This window comes from Pogoniulus pusillus, chromosome 10 (genome assembly GCF_015220805.1).
Source record: "Pogoniulus pusillus isolate bPogPus1 chromosome 10, bPogPus1.pri, whole genome shotgun sequence".
Lineage (NCBI taxonomy): Eukaryota > Metazoa > Chordata > Aves > Piciformes > Lybiidae > Pogoniulus > Pogoniulus pusillus.
Genome location: NC_087273.1, coordinates 11,096,665 through 11,120,085, shown reverse-complemented (window position 1 = coordinate 11,120,085; position 23,421 = coordinate 11,096,665). Strand labels below are relative to the sequence as shown.

The 23,421-nt window shown below is 37.9% G+C and overlaps 1 protein-coding gene and 1 long non-coding RNA gene across 7 annotated transcripts in view; one reads left to right on the top strand and one right to left on the bottom strand.

Moving 5' to 3' along the window:
- LOC135178722 (uncharacterized) overlaps nucleotides 1–23,421 on the bottom strand; it is a 52,280-nt gene that overhangs the window by 5,383 nt on the left and 23,476 nt on the right. For both annotated transcript variants that reach the window (XR_010303710.1, XR_010303708.1), the window contains exon 3: nucleotides 4,050–4,113. This is a non-coding gene — a long non-coding RNA (uncharacterized LOC135178722). The remainder of the gene's footprint in view (nucleotides 1–4,049; nucleotides 4,114–23,421) is intronic.
- PDE5A (phosphodiesterase 5A) overlaps nucleotides 1–23,421 on the top strand; it is a 58,369-nt gene that overhangs the window by 22,378 nt on the left and 12,570 nt on the right. For 4 of the 5 annotated variants that reach the window (XM_064149887.1, XM_064149885.1, XM_064149889.1 and 1 more), the window contains exons 4-14: nucleotides 5,202–5,273; nucleotides 6,853–6,942; nucleotides 8,050–8,187; nucleotides 8,578–8,645; nucleotides 10,690–10,798; nucleotides 13,692–13,776; nucleotides 16,160–16,335; nucleotides 17,755–17,814; nucleotides 19,963–20,109; nucleotides 21,863–21,988; nucleotides 23,109–23,203. In XM_064149887.1, the coding sequence (XP_064005957.1) occupies nucleotides 5,202–5,273; nucleotides 6,853–6,942; nucleotides 8,050–8,187; nucleotides 8,578–8,645; nucleotides 10,690–10,798; nucleotides 13,692–13,776; nucleotides 16,160–16,335; nucleotides 17,755–17,814; nucleotides 19,963–20,109; nucleotides 21,863–21,988; nucleotides 23,109–23,203 (1,166 nt within the window). The remainder of the gene's footprint in view (nucleotides 1–5,201; nucleotides 5,274–6,852; nucleotides 6,943–8,049; nucleotides 8,188–8,577; nucleotides 8,646–10,689; nucleotides 10,799–13,691; nucleotides 13,777–16,159; nucleotides 16,336–17,754; nucleotides 17,815–19,962; nucleotides 20,110–21,862; nucleotides 21,989–23,108; nucleotides 23,204–23,421) is intronic. The other variant, XM_064149886.1, reaches the window with a different exon arrangement.

Below are 23,421 nucleotides of genomic sequence, written 5' to 3'. Positions count from 1 at the left end.
ATAGTAGTAGCTTTATTGAAAGTTCTCCTTTCCCCATGAAAATTTACAGCTGGAAAATGGCTGAGCTTTGAATCTGACTTCAGGGTCTTTGAACCACGTTCTGAGATCTGTAAGATCTTGCTCCACAACCTCTAATAACAAATCAAATCTTTTACATCATATGACAAGAGAATTGCCACATGATGTTTAGTGGCATGCAGTGCTGTACCATTTGCTGGTCATCATCACTGAAAACAAGGAGGAATAAAGGCCCTGGGTAGGCTGAATTCTATTCTACTTAAAAGTAAAACCAATATGAGATCATGTAATCATCAGTTCCTGTATTTAAATTCATCATAGGGTGAATATGAAACTATAGTAAGCATTGCATTAGATGATGAAAGATTTTATCTTCTAGAGATTCTTTTTCAAGAGCAGACATCCCTATATAAGACTTGCTACTCAGATTGTTGACACATATCAGAGAACACATTAAAGCGCTCAAAAAAGACTGACTTTTTATCCTCAGTAGTACAAAGGCCACCAAGGAAAAGTTAGGTTTAGCCAGACAGTACCACAGAGTTACCATGGTTATTTCTTTTGCAAGAGGAAACTTGTATTGCTGGCCACAGCTGTAGCTATTAATGCAAACCATTTCAGTGCTACAGTGCTTATACAGAAATCAGGGTCTCACCACTGCTGGCATAAGACTGCAGGTTGTGGCAGTTGAGCATTGTGCATCTCAAAAAAGCAGCTTTTCATTCCTGGTGTGTCTTTAAACCTTTTAATTTTTCAGAAGCTTCAAATAGTACTGATTTGCCCTCTAGAGCTCCTGTAATGAAGTCAGTATATGCAGTAGCACTTTCTTCTGTTTTGATTGGTCTTGGATTCAGAGACCCAGCAAGAGGACTACAGAAGTTGCTGCAAATAATTATTACCTCTATTTCTCCATCTGGTTTTGTAGACATTTGTGAACATTCATTTGAATAAAAGTTGTCAGAACTGAGTCCTTAGCTTAAGCAAACTTGAGGATTTATCCAGAACAGCACAGTACAGCTTTCTAACTGGTTTATAATATCTGTAGAATGGATGGTATGCATGGTCTCTGATGCAGAGTCATCACAGCTGCTGTAGAACATCAACAGGAATGACTTGATGTACGTGGATCTACTCTAGCGGGGGGTTTGAACCAGATAATCTTTCGAGGTCTCTTCCAACCCCTAGCATTCTGTGAGTCTGTGACAATTTTCTTTGTATCTGCATTTTTTTTTTTTTTTTTGGTCAGCTCTTCAGAATAATTTCAATGAAATTCTATTTCAGTTTAATTTTTACTAAAATCTGTAGGATTTTCTCATCTGGGAAGTTCTAGCTGAATTAACTGAGACCTACCTCCCAGGCTCTCGGTGTGTAAGACTGAACTTCCTACCAGTCACCCAGGAAAATGTTTCATTCTGGCAATGTCCACTCTTAATTGTTTAGTTTGTTGCAATCACTGGGAAGCACTTCCCAACAAATGAGGGATGCTACTCTTTTTACAACAGCCTTTGAAAATAATGCTGTTGAATTTTCTTGAATAAAATGTGAGCAGGCATGCTACTGTTAGCCCACTAAGTTATTTCCTCCTGCAGTGACCACGCTGGGTATAATACACCACAGTCACTGCAGTATAGAGTAGATCTAGCAAAACTAACTTTAAACAAACTAACTCAACTTCCAGTAGCTCTTGCAGCAGGATTATTTGCTTCTTGGGTGGATTTTCAGCTTATGCTGGGAAATGTTATAGCAGCCAGACTGCTGGAAATCATGCAAGCTACTGCTGGCATGAATGAGAAGAGGATGTGAAAGTTTTGTTGATTAAAATGAAAATCTGTAAATACAGTTCTGGCCCTGCAGGGTAATTCTATCAGCCTGAATCAAACATCTACAAGACCAGGAGAGGAAAGTAAGGTTAAAACCACTTTATCTTCTCAAGTGAGTATGTTCCCATCTTTAAAATAAGATTAAAAGCTCAGTTTCTTTCTTCTGGTTACCATTCTTAGGCTTAATGTAATTTTTCTTCAGGTGCCAGCAAAGTAAATAAACAAATTTTTAAAATTCTCCTAGGAGACAAAATTATATTAATTACCTTTTTCAGCAAGCTGAAATAAGAACCAACTAAAAAGGGAAGAAGCAAGTATTGCAAGAAAATAGCAAAAATAAAGCTGTCTGAAAGGTAGAAGTCTCTGCTTGTAATGCGAATCAGACGTCATTAAGTGGGATAAGTGCTACAGATTGAGAGGAGATGTTATGGAACAAGGAGCAGCACTGGAAGATTACCTGTGTTGCCAGCAAGAATACAGTTAGGAAAGTGTGTTCAGGTGTGGCAAAACAGATGTGGATATTGACTCAGCAATTGTTGGAGGATTTTTTTAACCCCATTTGGAACTGAAAGTAAAAGAACAATTCCATTATCAAAACTGCTTTTTGTTTTCATAGGCTGTCTTACCTGAATGGAAAATAACTAAATACTTGTTTTCTGATCCAAGAGGAGTTTTTCCAGCTGACATTAAAGTTGGACTGCTAAGTCCTTTACATATGGTTTGTTTCTTTCTGCCCATAAATTGTGTGCTTTCAATACAGCAGACCTGAGTGATGGCACTTTTTGGGTACTGTGTGACTACTAGATACATCTTGTTCTATAATCCCACCTGCCTAGTCAGACTGGGGATAAAGCTCACCAAAAAGAGTGTGTAGCTCTCAGCAGCTGGATGGTTACTTCAAGGAGTAGGCCATAAGATCACAGGTACCAAATTATGAGCAGAAACTAAGTATTTCAGTCTTTCCTATCCCTTAGTTTTGATTTTCTTTAGTCCTCACTAGTATCTTAAACTTTTCGAGCAGTCATCCCTTTTCATAGCTGTTTTAAACTCCTTTCTTTCCTACTAGTTTTGTCTTGGGCAACCAGGGAATACACAGGATAATTCTGTAGGTATAGTAGGAGAATGACAAGAAAAGAAACACAGGATTCAACTTTCAAAAAAGTTCACTTGGTGTCTGCCTGTTAGAGAATCAAGAGACATAAAATATTGTGCCTAAGTAAATTAAGCTGCAACTTTTGGTCAGACTGGAACAGTACTTCCATGAGTAAGCGTTTGAGTGGACTGTCATTTTTTCTGAGAGTCTTCCAAGCTTTAGGGAGAATTAACTTAATCTCAGATATTTCTCATTTACTGACACAGAGATTTAACAGTTTTAATCTACCTGTTATCTGAATAAGTTTTCTGTACAGCTGAGCTCAGAACACTTGGTCATCTTCAATTCAATTTTACGCTGGTGTGAACATAACTCCCAGCTGGAGATCACAGATCAGACCTATTGGTATTTCACATTTCTTTATAGTACATTTTTTAAATGAGGATTTGGATTTCATACTGTGCTTAGTATTCTTGAAAATGTTCCTCATGGCCTGAAATATTACCACATGATTTACTTTTGCCCTAATTACATAATTGTTTTAGTAACAGTAAGAGATCCTATTGAGTTTCCTACATCTTCTCCTAATTACCTGGTTTCAGGCAAGACTCCAATGGCTAAACAGTATTCGTCTCAGGTTTTTCTCATTCTATAGAGTTTAGTGAAGATCACTGGAATTGTACTGGTGTAAATGGGGCCAGAATTTGGACCAGCTTAATTTTACAACTGTTTTTATGCGAAAAAAAAGGCACATCCCACAAAAGTGTCATTAAAAGTTCAGAATACCACTGAGACAACAAGAGAGATTTGCAGCCACACAAAATTTTTGTCATCAAGAGGAACATGAATTTTGAGCAAGTTTATTCTCCTCTTTTCTCCTTCCTCTACAGTTAAAACCTTTTATTGAAAGACCTTAACAAAGATCAAAAAATGACCATTTCTCTTGGAACACATGCCTGTGTTAATGTATCAGAAGCCCACAGTGCTAGTAAAGGCAGCCCAAATAACTTTTTTCCTATATTCATATGGTTCTTTTACTGTTTCCTTATAGGATTTTTAAGCACCACAGACTTCCCTTTCATGCAGGGGATGTGTTTACATAATATGAAAGTACTCACGTTTGGGGTGTCCCCAAAAGCCTTTGATGTCATTGAAGTTGTCTTAAGTCATGCTGGATTGAAACTGAAAAAAAATAGAATAAATAAGTACCCACAGAAGACAGTGGTATGAGAAAAGACCTTAACCATTGATCTCTGCACGAGTAGGTTAATATGAAAGCACTGCGACTGCTTGAAGGATTTGCTTGCTATTCCAAGTCTGCTATAGAAGTACATGAGGCTAGTTGTACATTTTTATTACAGTAATCTCACTGGATAGGAAATATTCCTCACTGAAGTAAATGAGAGGAAAAAGTGGGTTGTATGGAATGGATCTGACAGTTGAGCTTTATTTCAGACAGACATATTTGAACCCACATTTGGCAGTAATTCATGCTGCAGAACAATGACCTTATTTGTAACACCAGTGTTTTGGGAAGGCGAGGCTGAGAGATAGTAAATTGTCTTCTTTTCCATTACAAGAATGAAACTGTTCTGCCTTCCATCTGTATAGCAATTATAAATGTAATGATTATCAGTTACATACAATATTTTAAACATGCACTCCACACAGTCCTTCTGACATTGTTATCTCAAAAAAGTAAGATGAAAAAGGTGCTGTCACTATAGGTTGAACAAATGATCTTGGAGGTCTCTTCCAACTTGGTTGATTCTATGATTAACATCTTGCATCAGTCTTACACTACTTGGACCTCAAACAAACTTCTTTGCACCTTAGTCAACCATTTGACAAAGCAAGTATTCAAAAACTCTGAAAAAAATTGAAAGCTTTGCACAGACTTTATGGCTTCTTAGCTCACACCCTTTCATTACCCAGCTAGATGGGATTCGTCTGAGCTTGCACATCTTAGCCTCTGAGTTTACTGCACAGCAGATTTATTGATCCTAGCACAGAGACCCAGCCATTTAAACATGCACAGTGTAACTATAAGGAAGTTCAGGATACATGCAGTTGTTTGGGCTTTTAACATATTTTAGGTTCATGCTCAGCTATTTGTAATGTGCATAAAAAAACCCAGGCTTAAATATCTTCTGTTATCCTATGGCCAACTAAATGAATACCTGTAGTGGTCTTCTACAAATACATCTAGAAACAGAAACCAGTGACAGACTCCTAAAAGCTGCCTAATTGCTCTGGTTTGAATTCTCTAGGTTGTTGGTGTGGCTCAAGCAATCAATAAGAAATCTGGAATTGGTGGCACTTTCACTGAGCAAGATGAAAAGGTATAAAAGCTGGACAGAAGTGTCTCTTGTTTTCACAGGGGAATGGGGGACAGATAAGTTGCTACTTTTAAAGCTTATCAGAATTTTTTAAGTTATTAAAAATTAAACACATCTGAAGTAGTAAAAAGTCCTGGTAATACTGTGAATATCTTTCTTTATGAGGCCATGGGAAACATGGATGTGAAATAGTTTAATTTCTGGATCAGCATGGTATCTCCCATAGATCTCTGAATCCTAGTACTATTACTGCACTGAAATGCAGTAAAACAGCTCCATAACTTTGAATAGACATAATTTTTTTAGGAACTGGTCCTGCTTTTCCTGGCATCCCCAATAAAGATACTCCAAATATTAAAATTTGTGCAGTGATTCTTTCTTAAATACTGTATCTCAAGATAGCAATTGCAGGATGAGAAAAAGCTTTGAATAAAGTATGAACAATATAAGAGAGAGTAGACCAGACAGCACCATGATTCCTGATTCTGACACTTCAGTTGATTTCCAAACATTTCCAGACTTCCCATTAAGATTGATGTAGCAATAAACCAGACTGCATTCAGGCTGAAGACGTTAACTTAACCCTCACAAAACAAATTGTCTGCATGCAGTTTTCCTAGATAAAATAAGCATGGATGCAAAATGAGTTGATTTCTATGATCTGCTTCTTATGTCAGTCGTACTTTTATCAGGATAAACTCAATGAGTTTAAATAAATGAAAGAAAATGAATGATGAGTAACTGGAAAAAAAATTAACAACCAAACATCGTTACCTTGAATATGAGTAAAAGATTACTTAATACTTCAAAACGAAGACCTGGGGATGTGTGGTTGCCAAGGTGAAGCTTGAAGAGAGACTTTCTGAGTATTAGTTGATAGTCGACTGAACATGAGTCAGTAGTGTGCTCAGGTGTCCAAATAGGCTTGTATTAGAAGCACTGTGGCCAGCAGGAATAGAGAGGTGATCATCCCTCTCTTCTCAGCACTGGTGAGGCCACGTCTTGAGTATTGTGTTCAATTCTGGACCCCTCACTAAATGAAGAAAATTGAGGTGTTGAAACACATCCAGAGAAGGGCAATGAGGTTTGTGAAGAGTCTTGAGCACACATCCTGCGAGGAGTGGCTGAGCAAGCTGGGGTTCTTCAGTCTGAAGAAGAGGAGGCTGAGCTACCTGAAGGGAGGTTGGAGTGAGGAGTGGGCCAGCCTCTTCTTGGTGGGAAGCGACAACTAGAAGAAATGGTTACAAGCTGCACCAGGGGAGGTTTAGGCTGGATATTAGGAAGTATTTCTTGACTGAAAGGGTTGTCAAATATTGTAATGGTCTGCCCAGGGCAGTGGTGGAGTCACCATCCCTAGAAGTGTTTAAACAGTGTGTGGATCTGGTGCTTAGGGACATCAGTTTTTGTTGACCCTTCAGTGCTGGGTCGAGAGTTGTACTGGACGAGCTTGAAGGTCTCTTCCAACCAGATATATTCTGTGATGCTGCAAAAACACAAAAAATTGCAGTAGCTTATCTTTGAGTAGAGTTAAGATGGTGTGAGACATTATCTTCATGAGGTGTTGATGTTCATTTGTCTTCAGGATTTTGCTGCATATCTGGCATTTTGTGGAATTGTTCTTCACAACGCTCAGTTGTATGAGACATCTTTGCTTGAGAACAGGCGTAATCAGGTACGCTCAACAGGTTTGCCCCAGGAATGCAGAAATTACTATGCTTAGCAGGTAATCAATGCCTGCTCCTGGTATGTCTCACATGGTAGTTATTCCCTGGCTGTTTTTACTTACTCTAATTGAATGCTGTGCATATCCGATGGAGCTGTAACTAACTGCAAGGAAAAGTAGCTGGGCACATTCTGTCTTGGGCTGCAAGAAAAGCTGTGTGTCAGAACATTCATTCCATGTCAAGATACTTGGTATTGCCTGAAGTTATCTTGTGGCTTACTGAATAGTTTATACAACCAGAGGTATAGAATATACTCCAGAAATTTCAGATAGAATTATCGCTACAGAACAGCACAGGTGAGAGAAATTGCTCTTTTAGCCTGTTACGACTATAGTCACTAACCCTAATTCCAGTAATGAAAAACTGGAATTCCTTCTCATTAATGTAACTGTGTTTTTCAGCCATCTTTATAACTATTGGGTTATTAATGCATATTACAGGTGAATATGTCTGCCATACATGGTATGAAAAGGGTTTGGAGAAACAAATAGGCAGCCGTTGTTTAAACATTTTCTGGTAGATCTGAGTTTCCAAGTGACTATCAGTGTGTGTAAATTGGTACAAAGATGGATTAAGTTTTTTAATTGGCTCCATGCTTCTTGTGAGGATAAAAGGAATAAAGTATGAGCACATCTGAGCAGCTGAGTCCTTTGGCTGCAGCTTTGAAATACAGCAGACAGTATCTAAATTATGTTTTCATCAAATGAGTTCCATAGAATCTGTTAGAAACTGTTAGGTTTCCTAAGCACAAATAGGTGTGTGTTTTCTGGCTTTTTAGGTTTCATTTGATGAACTGTTAAAATATATTCTGTCACTCTGATCAAAAGCATCAGACAGCTAACTATGCTATTTATTTCTTCCATCTAAAGTGCCAAACTGGCTATTACTTACTGTTACCTTGAAGCCTGGGTGAGAGCCAAAACTTATATTTGGTTGCAGACATACATGTTGACTTCTTTGATTCAGGGAAGAGGAAAATAATCAAAGACAGTAGTAATGATAATTATTGATTACAAAACAATTAGTCAAAATTTCTTAAAATCCCTTTTTCTCAGGTGCTTCTTGATCTTGCCAGCCTGATTTTTGAAGAGCAGCAGTCTTTGGAAGTGATTCTGAAGAAGATAGCTGCCACTATAATATCCTTCATGCAAGTGCAGAGGTGTACCATCTTCATAGTGGATGAAGATTGTCCTGTGAGTGTGGTGTTTGTCTAAAGGCAGAAGTGCTTGTTGCTTGGGGGCAGTGGGGGCTTCCCCCCATTATGGCTCGATAGTATTTCTGTAAGTTAACAAGAAGTTCTGTGCAGACAGATAAATTTGGCGCAGCTTCTAAACTCTGGCATTTAATCTCAGAGTGATCAACAGAGACTGAAGACACTTCAACTGTAATGAAAAGTTGTACCAAAAGATGTTTTTCTGGTAGGATCCTGTACACTTGCTGCTAGATTAGAAATGAAGTAAAATAAACTTTACTGCAAAGCAGGTTTTGTAAGCACGACAAGCTTTTCATGAATGGTACTCTTCTAACTTACAACAACCTTGCACACCTATATCATATCTTAAAATATCCTCTTGCTATTCCAGGATTCGTTTTCTAGTGTGTTTCACATGGAATCTGAGGAATTAGAAGATTCAGCTGAAACTATGAAGAGGTAAATTGATTAATTCAAACTTCTGTTCATTCCAGGAGAATGTTGAAGAAAATAGGTTTACAAGAGACCTTATTTCCACAGGGTGCCATCTATTACTGCTGTTTTGAGAGAGCAGGTTTTGCCCTGGAATGTACATAGACAAATTCAAAAAGGTCAGACTGAGCACAATAGGGAAGTAGGGCCTAATTCTTCATTTTTTCAGGTCTAAGTACAAGATTGTAAGTCTGAGCTATGGAAATGTACAATAGTGAGAAGCAAAAATGGAAGTTGATGGGCTGCTCTCCAACTAACCTGTAAGAAATTTGCCTATATGACTGTCATGGTGTAGACATATCCACATTAGTAGATACTGATTCTATTTATGATTTTAATCATTATTTCATAGATAGAGAGAGCTGACTGAAAGAAGTCCTAAAGTTCCTTCAGTCATCTTTGAGAAACCATTAATAAGTTTAACAGGGAGGGAGGGGAAGATATTGAAATAGTTGAATTCAAGTATGCAGATGAAATAGTTCCAAAGTTAGTCTGAACTTCTGTACTGAAGTGAGAAAATAAGTGTTTCCATTACCTTTCTCTATCATCAGAAAAGGTTGTTTCAAATATTGCTGAAGAGTGAGACCCAGCTGCATATAAAGTTCTCTACCACAGATAGTCTGCAGAGAGAAAATGAGGACTTCAGTACCCCTTTGATCTTTGTCTCACAGTGAAGATTTATTATACTAAATTTAATTCCACATATTAGAAAACTGTGTCCAAAGTATGTGGCTTGAGCAGTTAACTAAAAGCTGCTGAGCTGTATCATGATTTTAGACAATATACAGCCAGGCGGTACAGAGGTACAGCTGGCTAGTAAGATCACAGGGAGACAGAGAAAGTTCCTATTTGCCTGCTTTTCTTAATATGGGAATGATAAAAAATTTACTTTCTTATTCATTATTCCTTTCCTGGTTATTAGTTAATTGACTTCAAATGTAATTTACTGCTTGCATGAGCCATCAGTAAATTATTCTCATGACTGATAAGGAAGGAGTCTTGAAGGCCTAATTGCATATCTGAATCTTGTTCATGAGACAGCACAATTTTATGCCAAGGATTGTCCTATGAGTCAACCATTGGAGTTAGAAGTTCTGCTGTGCTTGAATGGCGTAGTTTTGGGCAATGGCAGAAATTGGATGACATGGGTTAGATCAAAGTATCACTTTACATAACAAAATTTCAGGCTCATTATGTAATCAAGGACTTTGAATCAAACCTCAAATCTGACTGCTTTCCAGAACTGTAGGGCATTGCCTTGTGTAACCAAGCTTGTGAGATAACACAAGAATAATTCCCTTCCTCCAGCACTATGAACATCCTTACACCAGAAGGACAACTACAATCAAATGTCAGGGAAACTACAGAAGCTTGATAGAACAGGAGTTATTATTACGACACATGTCCCCCTCCAAACCAAGCAAAGCATCCAGGAGAATCAAAATGCCTTAGTTAAATACATTGTGGCTAAAAAAGTGTAGATAATTGATTTTGTAAATAGACTTTACATCTTTTTAGAATAAACAGTTCTATTCCAGTAACAAAATCCCCAGGAAAGTGATTGTGCCTTTACTTTTAGAACAGATTTCAAAAGACTTAGAAGAGAATTCACCACTGTTATCTGATGCACTCCATTTAAAGAATATGTGAATTTCACCCAGGGGTGTCAGATCTGTGAATGGAATTTGTTTTCAAGAAGTTTGTTTCAATATAAACTCAGTCATTTTATTCCTTATCCTTCATCTGTATAAATTGTACTGATTTATTTGTTAAGTTTAGTGTTCGGTGTTAACATTGTTGAATGTGAAAAGTGGAATGTATAAATCAATCCACTCTGCCATTTTGTAATGACAGCTGGACTATAATGCAGAACTTGAACTCAACTCCATTATGTATCTATTGGATATATCCCTTCCTCAAACAGGAAAGATATGTCAATTGCCTGCTTTGCATAACAAAATGTCCCATTTTCATTCTAAACACATAATAATAATGCTGCTCTATCCTTCAGGGACTACGATACAAACAAAATCAATTATATGTATGCTCAGTATGTCAAGAATACAATGGAGCCTCTCAACATCCCAGATGTCTGCAAGGATAGGAGATTTCCCTGGACAGTAAGTAAACTAAGCTTAGATTTGAAATTCAGAAATGGAAAATGTTTTCCTGATTACCTTTCAACCTTTTTTTTTGTTTCCCCCTTATTATTTCTATTAATGTAATGACCACAGCAGTTAGAATGACACAAACACAGAACAAGGTTCATTTGCTTGATAAAATTAATTATCTGTGAAGAAAAGGTACAATACTGGCACAGCAAGCCAAGGGAAGCCAAGGGAGGGATTTATCTCTACAGTGGAGAGCTGGCAACGTTCTGTGCAAAACACTGAAGTGAAGATCAGTAGGAGGTTTTCACAGTAATCCTCGGTCGTGTATTGCAGGTGTTGGGAAGCTCTCAGAAGTTCCTTCCCTTTTATCCTCTCCTTTCTCTTCTTGTTCTGGCAAAGGTTGATGTTATAGATGCAAGCTCTCTGCTGTTTTGAAAAATGAACAACTAAACCTTTCTTTGGAAGATTTTGCTTCACACTTCATTAAGTGGGAGCTTGCAGTATGGTGTACTACTGAACACAGATACTGGAGAGGTAGGAGAGAAGGTCACTTGGCAAGACTCAGATTACAGCTGCATGACCTTCAAGTCATCACCAACATAAAGCAAACTTGTAGTTCTGTATTTTTCTGTCAATGCAGTAATTAGAAAGATGTCTGCTCTTACTGTATTTAGGCTTGCTGGCTAGAGAGACTCGGGGAGAGAGTAACAAGAGAGAGGAGAGTTATGACCAGCAGAGAGCTCTTTACTAAATTCTGTGTTCTGAGATGCACATTGAAAATGTCAAAAGTGTTCAGTGTGATTATTCCAGTAAGTGGAAAGAAGGGACAGGTTCATGGTGGGGAAGTTTTAGGCATGGAGTGAGTTTCAATGAAGGATTGAGCAACACAGAAATTGAATGTTCACTGTTTTGCAGTAGAGGGCCCAAATCTATCTTAACTGCAGGAGCAGAAGTGCAAACAGAATTGGACAGATATTATTTGAACAGTGGATATTCTGAAGACATTTTAAAATAAAGCAAATGCCTTGAGAGTCATCTAAACAACTGCTTGTCTGAAACAACTGCTTGTCTGAAACAGGTCATTCACTTTGCCAGTATGGTTAGAGTTCTTTTGCATTTTTTCCTCTGGAATTTAGATGACTTACACCTTATGCATGTGAAAGAAAGTCATGAAAAGAAAACATAGTCCTACTAGAATGATTTTTAGATAATGTTTTTCAACACATAGTTAATACATCTCCACCACTGTGTAGAAGTCTTAAGGCAGGGCTGTAGGCTAAATGTTTTGAAATCTCATGAACCCTGACATGAGAGAAATCCCAAGTGTACCTAGTGCCCTAGAAACCCTAGCTTGCCTCTTTCTTTAGAGGACATTTCATAGCATGTTCAGTTATCTTCTGAAATGAATTTTGTGCTTTTCAAATGCTTTGGTGGCTTCAGCTACCTAGCCTGTAAGAGCTGTGCTATTGTCTGCCTCAGCTTCAGGGCACTTACAAGGACAAATGCTGAGCTTCAGCATTCTCCCCTGAACCAACAAAGAGTGCAGTGGAGACAAAGCTCAAGTATCTACAAGACTCCTTAAAGGCATTTAAGCATGTTTTTTCTTAATCCCCTTCCTGTCCATTCATACTGGCTCAGGCATTATGCACTGTGGTCTTATCTCCACTCCAGACCAGTTTGACTTTCAGAGTATTTGAACTTCACCACAAAACAGTCGTTTTTTGTCAGGGTAGCCATAAACCAATTTTCATGTTTTCCTTATCACAGAGGTCTAGGGAGAAATACTGATTTCTATATCCTTTTCTACAGCTGATTTCACAGGTATGTCACAGTTCAGAAGACAGCAAATCCTACTCTTGTGTTATTCCATATGGCCTACTGATGATGGGCTGCTGTTAAAGTAGTAGCACTTAAGTACCTGGAGTCAGGCAAAGTATCTGACATGATGCAATCCTTTAATATTTTCTTTCAAGAATCACATCTCCTCTTGCCACTTGTAAGCATTATAGTTCTTGTGCATTTGACTGTAGATAAATTGTTGACAGTCCTTGCACCAGCCAGCAAAGTGAAAACAGCAAAAAAAAAAAAAACCCAAACAACCCTAAACAAAGCCCACAAAATAATCTTTTGATGTAGTAGTGTGTATCCCTTTATATCTGTCTCACAGACAATTAGAGTGGACCACATGTACTTCACTTTATTCTAAGAGCAGTTACAGCAGATGTCCTTTAATCACCAGGTATTTGGAAAAATTATTCTACCCTTTAATCTCGCCCCTACTCCCAACAAATTCTGTTATCTTGGAGCATGAGAAATGATAAAAGGTCTTTGGAAGATCCAGTTGGTGGTAATTCTCCTGTTCTTTGAATTATAATTTGGTCTCCACTAAGCCTCCTTTCATTGTGTTTGTGGATTAATCAAGGCATCTCAAACAATCTAAATGAGTTTATGAACACTTTAGTGTCACAAGTGCACAGTTAGCTTAATGTTAGGTAGTCATTCTTCTTTTATGCCATCTGTTCCTTACACTACTATATTGCAAGTGAGGAAACCTGCTGGGAAGGGGAGAGATCAGTTCCCTCATGAGGGTAAAAAGGTGTCCCAAAGCCCATCAAATCTCGTTGCATCTGCACTGAGCGGAACACTTTGTCTTGGTGAAAAGCTGTAGTTTTAATTAGCACAGTTACACAGTAACTGCAAAATCCCACTGAATGAAGATTCCATCATTACCTATATGACCATTCACCAAAGCCTGTATCAGACATAGTTTTTATTAGACCACTCAGAGATGTGCAAACTGTAAGCCAAGAGTAGTTATAGATCTCAGATCCGCAGCTTTTTCACTTCAGCCACTTGAACATTAGTCTTTAAAACTGTATTATTTGTTTTGTTTGCTTAACAGAATGACAATGCAGAAAATGAAAGTCAACACATAAAGAGTTTGCTGTGTACGCCAATAAAAAATGGGAAAAAGAATAAAGTGATAGGTAGGTATCTTTAAAAATATATTTATATACATTTTATAGAAATAATTTGTGCTTTTTTGCATTCAAAAGCTTTCTGTAAGAAAAATTATTTTCATTGCTTCCTGTTTAGAGAGTGTGTTACTACTGTGGCTTGTGAAGAACTTTTACAAGGCAGTGGAAGGAAGACATAAATCAGTAAATAAGGTTTTGAGGCCTGAGCTGTCTGTAATGCTGGGCTTTTAGGGCACAGTGGAAAGGCAAGCTGAACTGCACAGACATTGACAGTCTCCTCCAATAAGACTCAGCTGCAGAAAGATCTGTGCCAGCTGCTGTGTAGTTCTGGTGCTACAAATTATCCTATTGAGGTTTTATCCAAAGCATTCACGTGCACCCAAATGATATGTCTTTTAAGAATTCATTTGCTTTTGTGGCTTATTCTCTGCTGAGTCTTATTATGTTCATTACATCACAGTTGCTATGGAAATTATTCAAATGTCGTAAACAGTCCTAAAGAGAGATCTGAAAGCAAGTTTCATGAGATTTTCCTGTAGAGTTGTATAAGTTAGCTTCTTTTTCCCAGGGAAAATTAATCTTTTTGTTAGTGAAGCAGATACCAGCAAATGAGGATCTGCTGGCATTATCTATTTTTACTATCATTCAAGTCATCTCAGCCCATTAATGTTCAGAATCCTGCCACAATAGTTTACAGCTACAGTTACATTGTTCTTACTGATCTCTTTAGAGAAGACTCTCATACTAACATAAGTTCCTCGCACAGAAGTAATTTGGAAACAGGATACCATTACTTTGTCAGCAGACATTAAAACTTCCACATGCAAGGCATGTGTTCTTCTAAAAACACAGTTTGCATGTGTATGATCATTCTTTTTCTCACTTTTTCTACCTACTGGATCAGGAAAGATGTACATTTGCTCCCTCAAAGACTTTTTTGTCCTTTTAATTAAACTTGTTAATGAGCTTTTTTTAGTCTGTACATATGGAGTACTAAAATGCTGGAAATCCTTTCATATAGAAAATGCTTAGCACTGACAAGACCTTACTATAGCTGCTGATTATGTTCACTGCTGGTACATTATAATTTCTTCCCTACCCATAAGCAGAGAGCAAATCCAGCCTTCCTGACCTTATGGTGAAGTGTAAGGCATTCAGGTTCTGTTCATATATCCTGTGTTAATTAGGAGTAGCTCTTCTGATGCAAGAAAATGTAAAAGCTATAAATATCCAGAAACACCACACTAAATACTTGACTTTTCTTTTGCTGGCTAAGCAGATATTTAATATTTCACTCCTTCTCCTGCAAAGTGTTCTTCACAAAACACCTCAAGTATACAAACTGGTATGTAATAGTGGTTTATAGAAAATGAAGACTTTTAATTTAGTAATTTATCTCAGAATTTTTAGTCTGAAGCTGCTATTTTCACTGGGATAATTACTTGCAGTTGGCCAGAGAAATGCTAGCTTTTATGGCTGGAACTATTAGTACTGACACTTAGGAGAGTGAGAGAACATTTGGATTCACTTAAGACAACAGTCATCCCGACAGCAGTTTCATCCAAAATCAACATATACTTACAATGCAGCTGCTTTAATTGATATTCTGATTTCTTACAAACTAGGGAGAGGTATACATGTGACTTTCTCTCAGCTTAAAATGCTGTCAGGGATTTAAGTTGCAGCAAGGTTTGGCAGAAATTACCAATCAGACCTTTCATGGCAGAAAAGTCCAGACGTTCTGAACAGAAAAACAGATGCAACTATGAACAAGTTTGACTCTAACCAGCTGAATTCAGTAAGATGCTTTTCAGTGAGTTCTGTAGTTCTTGGAGCAGGCTGTAATTGAATCACATCTTCATTGACTCAGTGCCTGTACTTAAGCTTTGAGCCTCAACTTGGCTATTCCCTGTTTAGTTCATTTATTTTACAAGATATTCAGCACTGACTCAAGTAAGGAAGTAAAAACTCTGTGCACCACTCTTCTGACTTTCATAGATGTTCTTTTGGCATGACTACAGAAATTTAATTAGCCTCCAAAGGACAAATTGTCTTTAGGGATTAAATCAGTCTAGAATACTGCTAATAATAAAAGTTAGTATGAAAACAACCCATACGATAATCAAGTCTGTAAAGCCCTATATTTTTTGATTTACAAATCCTAATCAATACTTTCAAGTCTACAGTCATCTATAGTGAAATTACTCTAAAAAACACTAAAACACTTTGGGGAAAATCCTGTGATGCTCCTCTGTGTCACTTTTGTGTGTATTAGTGGTTTCCATTGTAAGCTAAACTGTCCTAGACTCATTTTTTTCCCTTGATGTTCTTTACAGTATGGGATACATTGGCAGTTCTGTGTATCACTTCTAATTTCTATATCCTGGCACAGGGGTTTGCCAGCTTGTGAATAAGATGGAAGAAAACTCAGGCAAAATCAAAGCTTTCAACAGAAATGATGAAGAATTCCTGGAAGCATTTGTCATCTTTTGTGGCTTGGGCATCCAGAATACACAGATGTATGAAGCTGTAGAGAGAGCCATGGCCAAACAGATGGTGACATTAGAGGTGAGCCCAAAATCTAGGTGGTCCTTACTTAGTCCTAAACAGATCCAATTTTTCTCCAGACCCTGTCTGTTCTACATGTAAGTATGGCTACTCAAATGAATACTGAACAGAAGTTGCTCTCCTCGAGGAGAACATCAGTTGGCCTGTTGAGTTGCACAGGATTTTATTTCCGTATCTGCTGGCAGACTCTTTTACTGGTAGAGAATTTTAACTTTACTCATGAGATTTAGTGGTGAGCTGAATCAGTCTGTTCCTCTCCATGAGGCTACACATTGGCAACATAGTGGGGTTTGTTCTCTTGCGTAGGAAGAGGAAACTGTTTGGGGGATTAGGGGCTTTCTTTTCTTGTCTGAGGTTTTCTGTGATTATTTTGGCTCTGTCCTTCGGACAAACCAATTTGTGAAGTAACAGCAGCATTATTGTAGGTTTTCAGCAATTTCCTCAGACACCATCAAATTGTATCAGGATGAATGTCATCTGGTCTCATCTTTGAATGAAGTACTGTTAAGTTTAATACTTAAAAACAGCTTTAGCCTGAGAAGCTGAATTACTCAGCAATGGTAACTGGAAGCTGAAAGTGAAAAATTTGTAGACTTTGTATCTCCTAATATTTGTTATGTAAAAAGAGTGTTTGCAGAATTCCTAAAATGGGGATTATGCACCCCATAACCTCTAAAGGAACTCAAATAAACCTGTATTAAATTATGTTAAATAAAAAGGCGGTAAAATTACTGTCAATGTAATGTCACTGCTTTCAAAAACGAAATGTTTGTTTATCTAGCAAAATAGCAATTCTCTCTCCTGCTGTAACACTTTATAGATAATATAGGAAGTCCAGACAGATTATAAATTAGTATACAAGATGGCTTCTTTACAACAAAAGTCAGTTTCTAGTTGCTAAAAACACTCCATAACATTTTCACATCCTGTGTTCTCAGCAGCTAAATAGGATGGGCTTCTTTTGTTAATTTAAAACAAGCTTACTGTCTTTCATACTTTCTTGCCAAGTTACAGTTAGGGCAAAACTTAATTTTATGTCTGAATAAACTCCTGAAAAGATTATGGCAACAATGTCAGGCTCATAATTATAGCTGTTACATTCCTTTATTATTTGTATTTGAAAGTGGGGCATGAAAACTTTCCAAAGAGAAAATCAGAGTTCTTTGCTCTTTTATAGAAACTATGTTTTTGTGGCCTAATTATCTCAAGATGATTTTGTGCTGGGGCAGGTTTGCAAAAGGGGTAGATACCTCATGCTTTCAGTGAGCTCCCTTAAAACCAGTGTGGGCCCTGCATGGACGCTGTATTTCATCAGCAAATGCAATGCTAATGCAAGCTAAAAAGTCTGCTGTAGGAAAAATACATCTTTATCACATTTCTCTTTTGTTTGTACTAAGGGCTGTTCTTCTCTTTCTGAAGGTTCTCTCCTACCATGCTTCTGCTGCTGAGGAGGAAACGAGGGAGCTGCAGGTAACAGTGGTAATTGAATTTTTTACTACTATTTAGAAACATTCTATTAATACAACAAAGGGCAGAGTTTACCCAGATCTGATCCCTAAACACACGGAAGTGCATCTTCCAGAAATAAAAATTACAGTGAAGCTTAAACTGAGCAGTTCCTGAGTTATGTCACACAAAAAGGAAATGTTACAGTGCCTACAGTGGGAGACACAGAGAGCTGCAATTACAGGAGAACCTGAATTATACCTCAGCAGTTCAAGTCACAGGAATAGCTGATGGCAGTGTTAGTATCGACTCACACCGATGAAGTATTTCAGAAGCAAAATGTTGAGAACTCTTTTTTCTGCAGGTAACTCTGAGTGTTGTGTATGTTATGGTATCTTTCCAGCATCTCAAGTATGAGTGCAGTTTATGCCCTTACAAAGAAGTTCTGTATTTAATTGTTAATGCATTTTTTTTGTGGTTACTTTTCTGTGCAATGTCCTTTTCTGCTCATGTTTAATTCTGTGTTTAGAAACCACTGCCTAAGGAATAACTACAACTGTGATTTCAAGTATAGTTCAAAACACAGCCTGTGCTTAGTCTCTCCAGTTTTCTGTTGGAGCAGACTATCTGTGGAAATAGGATTGCTCCTGCCATACAAATGAAAAATGAGAGAGATGGAGGGATGGAGAGGAAGGTAGGCATAAGGAACCACAAGCTGGGTAGTATGGGATGGACAGAACTAGCAAGGTGCCACAGAACAAGGCTCAAAAGTAAGGATAGTTTGGAATGGTCAGTGTCACACAGATTTTGAACCTTGGTCCTACCACACAGTTACTCATTAATAAAGAGACAAGACTATCACGGAGACCAGGTGGAGAAGTTGAGCAAGAAGTTGTAGTTTGGTGAGTGCCTACAAAAGATGGTCATTCCTCAGTGACTTGAAATTAAAATAGCTAATGAACTTGCATGATATAAAATGGGGGCCAGATGGCTCTACTGGCCTTAGTAAGTGAAAGAGGAAATATCTAATCCAACAAACACTTGTATAGCTATAGAAAGTGAAAGAGGAAATATCTAATCCAACAAACACTTGTATAGCTATAGAGTGTAGAGAGTTTTTTTGTCTCCGCTGAAATGAAATGTTGTGGCTGTCAAAGGCAGGACATCAAGGCAGAGAAAGGTAAATTATGAATTAAGTTACTACAGAGGCCTGAGGTGTTCTGTTTGAGCTCCTCCTGTGTTCTTCCAGCCCCTTTCCTCATGAAATATCAGACTTCAGTTACAGTTTTTCAGAATTATGCCATTAGAGTCCTTGAATGGTTGCATTATTTTCCACTGAACATAGAAGCAGTGGTTCTTTCAAATGCTTGTAGGTGAAATACCACATGAATCCAAACTGAGGGACACTAAATTACTGGTATGAGCAATGTGTAGGAGCATGGGATTTTTTTTTTCTTGTGTAAGTACTACTTTTCATAATCTTTCAGGATGTTCTGAATCTGGCACACAGGAAAGATAACAGCAAACATATGGAGCAGAGATTGGTACATCTAGTTATGGAGAGAGCTGATTGGCATGCTACCTGTAATAGTACTGTAGATTGTGACACAGGCTTCAGTGTCTCTGCTTTCCAAGAACACAAATAACTTCAAAACCATTGTCCAAAGGCTTTAAAGATCACAGGTGAACCCTGATTTTTCCAGTTTCTAGCCCTGAGAAAGCTCTGCCTGTGGACTTGTTCTGACTACCATAGCACTCAATGTGGATTCTGTTAGGAATTCTGCTCTACTGACGTCTCTTTCCTCACCATTTTTAGAAGAATGTCAGCAGTTCCAGATTTTGATGTCTGCACATCCATAGAAACTTCACTACCTTATTTTCTCAATCTCTCAGCTTCATACATTCACACATTTCTCTTGGTTACAATCTGTTGTGGGTGATATAGCTAACAGACTAACCAGGTAATCCTTTGCTTGTTCTCTTGATCTATGGAAAAGTGTGTATTGAATCTAAGGAAATCAGGTTAAACAGAAAAGTTAAGGAAAGATAAACAAGAAGTAACCATCAGTATAATCTAAAGGTAATGTTTAGCATCTTACTACTTCTGTGTTGAAAAAGCAGATGTTTATGTCATGCTCTCTCTTTCCTAGTGCTAAGTTGTGTTCTCTTACTCTTCTCTAGGCTGCTGTAGTACCATCTGCACAATCTCTCAACCTAACTGACTTCAACTTCAGTGATTTTGAGCTCTCAGATTATGAAACAACACTGTGTACAATTAGAATGTTCACAGACCTCAACCTGGTGCAAAATTTCCAAATGAAGCATGAGGTATGAATGCTGTCAAATGCTTCTTCACAGAAAGAGACAACTTCAGCATTACACAATCAGGAGAACAGTGAAATGGGCCTATAGTAAATGTCACTGGAAACCAATACTAAAAAGTAGTTAGCAAACTATGAAGGCATATCAAATGGGCAGTCCTGGGATTTGTCCTCAGCTTGGTTCTACTGAATGATTACAAATTAGCAAAATGTATTTATTTTCAAGATCTTCAGTTTATAGACCACTTTGGATTAGTAGTGTTGAAGTGGGCCCAAAGTGTGGGAGAATTCTCCCGCTAGCAGGACATGAGCTGGTAAACATGAGAACCCGTGCTGGGAAGTGACCTTGGGCCTGTCTCTGGCTCAGGAAACCAAGCTGTAAACAATGAGCACCCCACACACAGCTGCAGGGGGCTGAGCCTGCCAGCCCCCAGAGGTGGACACCGCAGACTGTTTTGATACAGGGCAACCTATCTGTACCTTACACATAACTCTGAGCCAATCTGTACTGTCCACTTGTGCCAACCCCAAGCTAATCGTGCACGCCTCTTCCAAAGTAGTATATAAGCAATTGTACTGCCTTAATAAACCGTACTGCACTGCTAGCAGCTGAGTCGACTCGTCAGGACCCCCATCTCGCCTCCACCAGCTTCCCGCCACCGCACCAAAGCAATATTTTGCTCTGATCTCTGCAATATCCCAGTACTCAGTTTTACCTTTGTAGTAAGCCCAAGAACTTGTACTTCCTTAAGGAATATGTCCCAGCAGAAGAAAGAGAATGAGGCAGTCCAATAAGGGGAGGGCTTCTAGTTCCTACTGGAGCAATTGTAACGGTTTTGCAAAACCAAAATAATACCACAACAAGAGACACAGAATTACACATCTCAACAGAAGCAAGAGAACATTGACAGCTTTGAAGCTACGCTTTCACCATTCCATACCAGAGCTAAAGAAAATTTGTAGTACCCTAGCACTCCTTTCTAACAGTGGGAAGGCAGAGAATGCTGCTGCTTTTGTCTGTGTGGAATAATCTATGTGGATGGATAATACTGGATTTTCATTTCTGTCAGCATAGTATCTTTCACTAGTAACACTAAAACTTTTCTTCCACAAACCAAGGGCTAGATTCTCAGCCAGCATTTAACATGAAGCAGTATGGGCTGTATCCATTCAAACCAAGAGACCTGTTCTAGGTACACATCAAAACCTCTCACTTTCTTAGCAATATAACCCACAGCATGTAATACCGCAGTCAAAAATACTACACAAGAATATAGTCATTGCTCTCTTTCTGTCACTTACTTGCTTTCCAAAGTCCAATTCTGCCTGTCTTTCAACAAGCTGATATGAGGGAAAAGCCACATATTACTTATCAAAACAGCTCTTGGAAGAACTCTGTAGTTTAAAGAAAAAAAAATCGGTATCAAGTATGTTGTTACAACCACAGATTTTTTTTTTCTCCCAGTTAGCTCAATGTAATTCAATATCTGAATTAACAGCAGTGCATCTGACATCAAGATTTAGCTATTAGCAATAAAACCACAAACCTACAAGTATTACTTAGAGGCTGAACTAGTGACTGGAAGAATATTCTTATCTATGTTCACAGTTCCAAGTATGTTACAGTTGAACTCAACTGAGTGAAAAGGACGTTTCTTCCTGTGAGAGTTTTCAAGCAGGATTAGAGGAAGATTTGTTTTCATAAGAAGAACTGATTTCTAATACATTTACAGCTAACTGTGTGATGCTGTTTCTTAAAGGTTCTCTGCAGGTGGATTTTAAGCGTAAAGAAAAATTACCGGAAAAATGTTGCTTATCACAACTGGAGACATGCCTTTAACACAGCACAGTGCATGTTTGCTGCTTTAAAATCTGGTAAAATTCAGGTACATTTTGCTCTTGCTACTTTTAAGACTCTTCTAGCTAAACAATTTGTATAAGGTACATAGTTCTGATTCTCATGTCAGTAAGATGTTCATCATTGTGTCATATTGCACTGTAATCCAAATATTTCTGCTGAAGACTTGTGGCTTTACGGGCTTGCTTTGTGAAATTGTTACGTTCTTATGTAGCCAGTTTCAGTTAGATCCCCTAGATTCCCAATGGGAATATCTCATACAAGGCATGCAAATGATTATGTCCTTTTCAAAGTTAATACTTAAGCAAGTCAAAAAGGTGGAGAAAATAAGGACTGACTTTATTTCAGGGTGTTTTCTATAGTATTTGTCAGGAAATATTTGAAGTTCAAACAGAGAAGCTGAGTACACCTTTAAATACTCATTTCAGTGCTTTAGAGCAATGTTTCAACCTTACACTTAAAGGACACATAATAATTTTAAAAGCAACCTAATAGTTTGTTATTACAAATGCTGAAAGGCTAGGTGATACCCAAAAAAGACAATGATTCAAGATTTTTCTTACATACATTTTAAAGTTATGGGTTTATATATTATTTTTAAAGAAATCAAACTGTTTCTGTTCATTCTGAATGAATGCAGTTCCTCTGTCTTATTACAGACAATTGTAAATAATTGATTTATACTATTTTACAATAAGCACTTCTGAGAGAATATATAAGTCCTCTTTGTAGACCAAACCCAGTACTAATAATGAAGAGGCATTCCCTTCTACAAACTTTGTTTCACTCAAAAAACAAGACAAAAGATGGTGGAATAGACAAAAGCAAGGGCTTTCGTATTCCTTCTGTACTGAAGGGTATGGTAGTTTGCTCTGTGTGCAGTTTAGCAGTCTCTGATGATCCTGATAGCTTGCTTGCTATTTTTGGAACCCTGTTCATCTCCAGTGTAATTTCCATAAATTGTTTTATTCCTAACTACTTTGGATTCACTCCACACTGATGCCCATGTCCTAGATTCTGGAGTCAGACAGCATTGAAAAGAAATCTTTGAATTTTCTCTAATTTGAGGGGGAAAGCAAGCACTGGGGGACATCTTCCTAGGAGAAACACAAAATTAACTCACTTTTTACATTACTCTTCACATACAGAGCAAACTGACTGACTTAGAAACACTGGCACTGCTGATAGCAACTCTAAGCCATGATTTGGATCACAGAGGAGTGAACAACTCTTACATACAAAGGTGAGTCTGAGAGAAGTTAAATAAAAATGAATGATTAGCAAAATTACACAGCTAAACTAAGTACTACTGAATTGATTTGATGATGTGAGGCTGTGCAAAGGAGCATGTTTTTATAAAGCAGTAAGTGCAAGAACAACCTGAAACATTCAAGGGGTCCAAAGTAAAAATACAGAACCTCAGCTGCACTAACCAGGATGGCAGATGAAGGGAACTCTGTA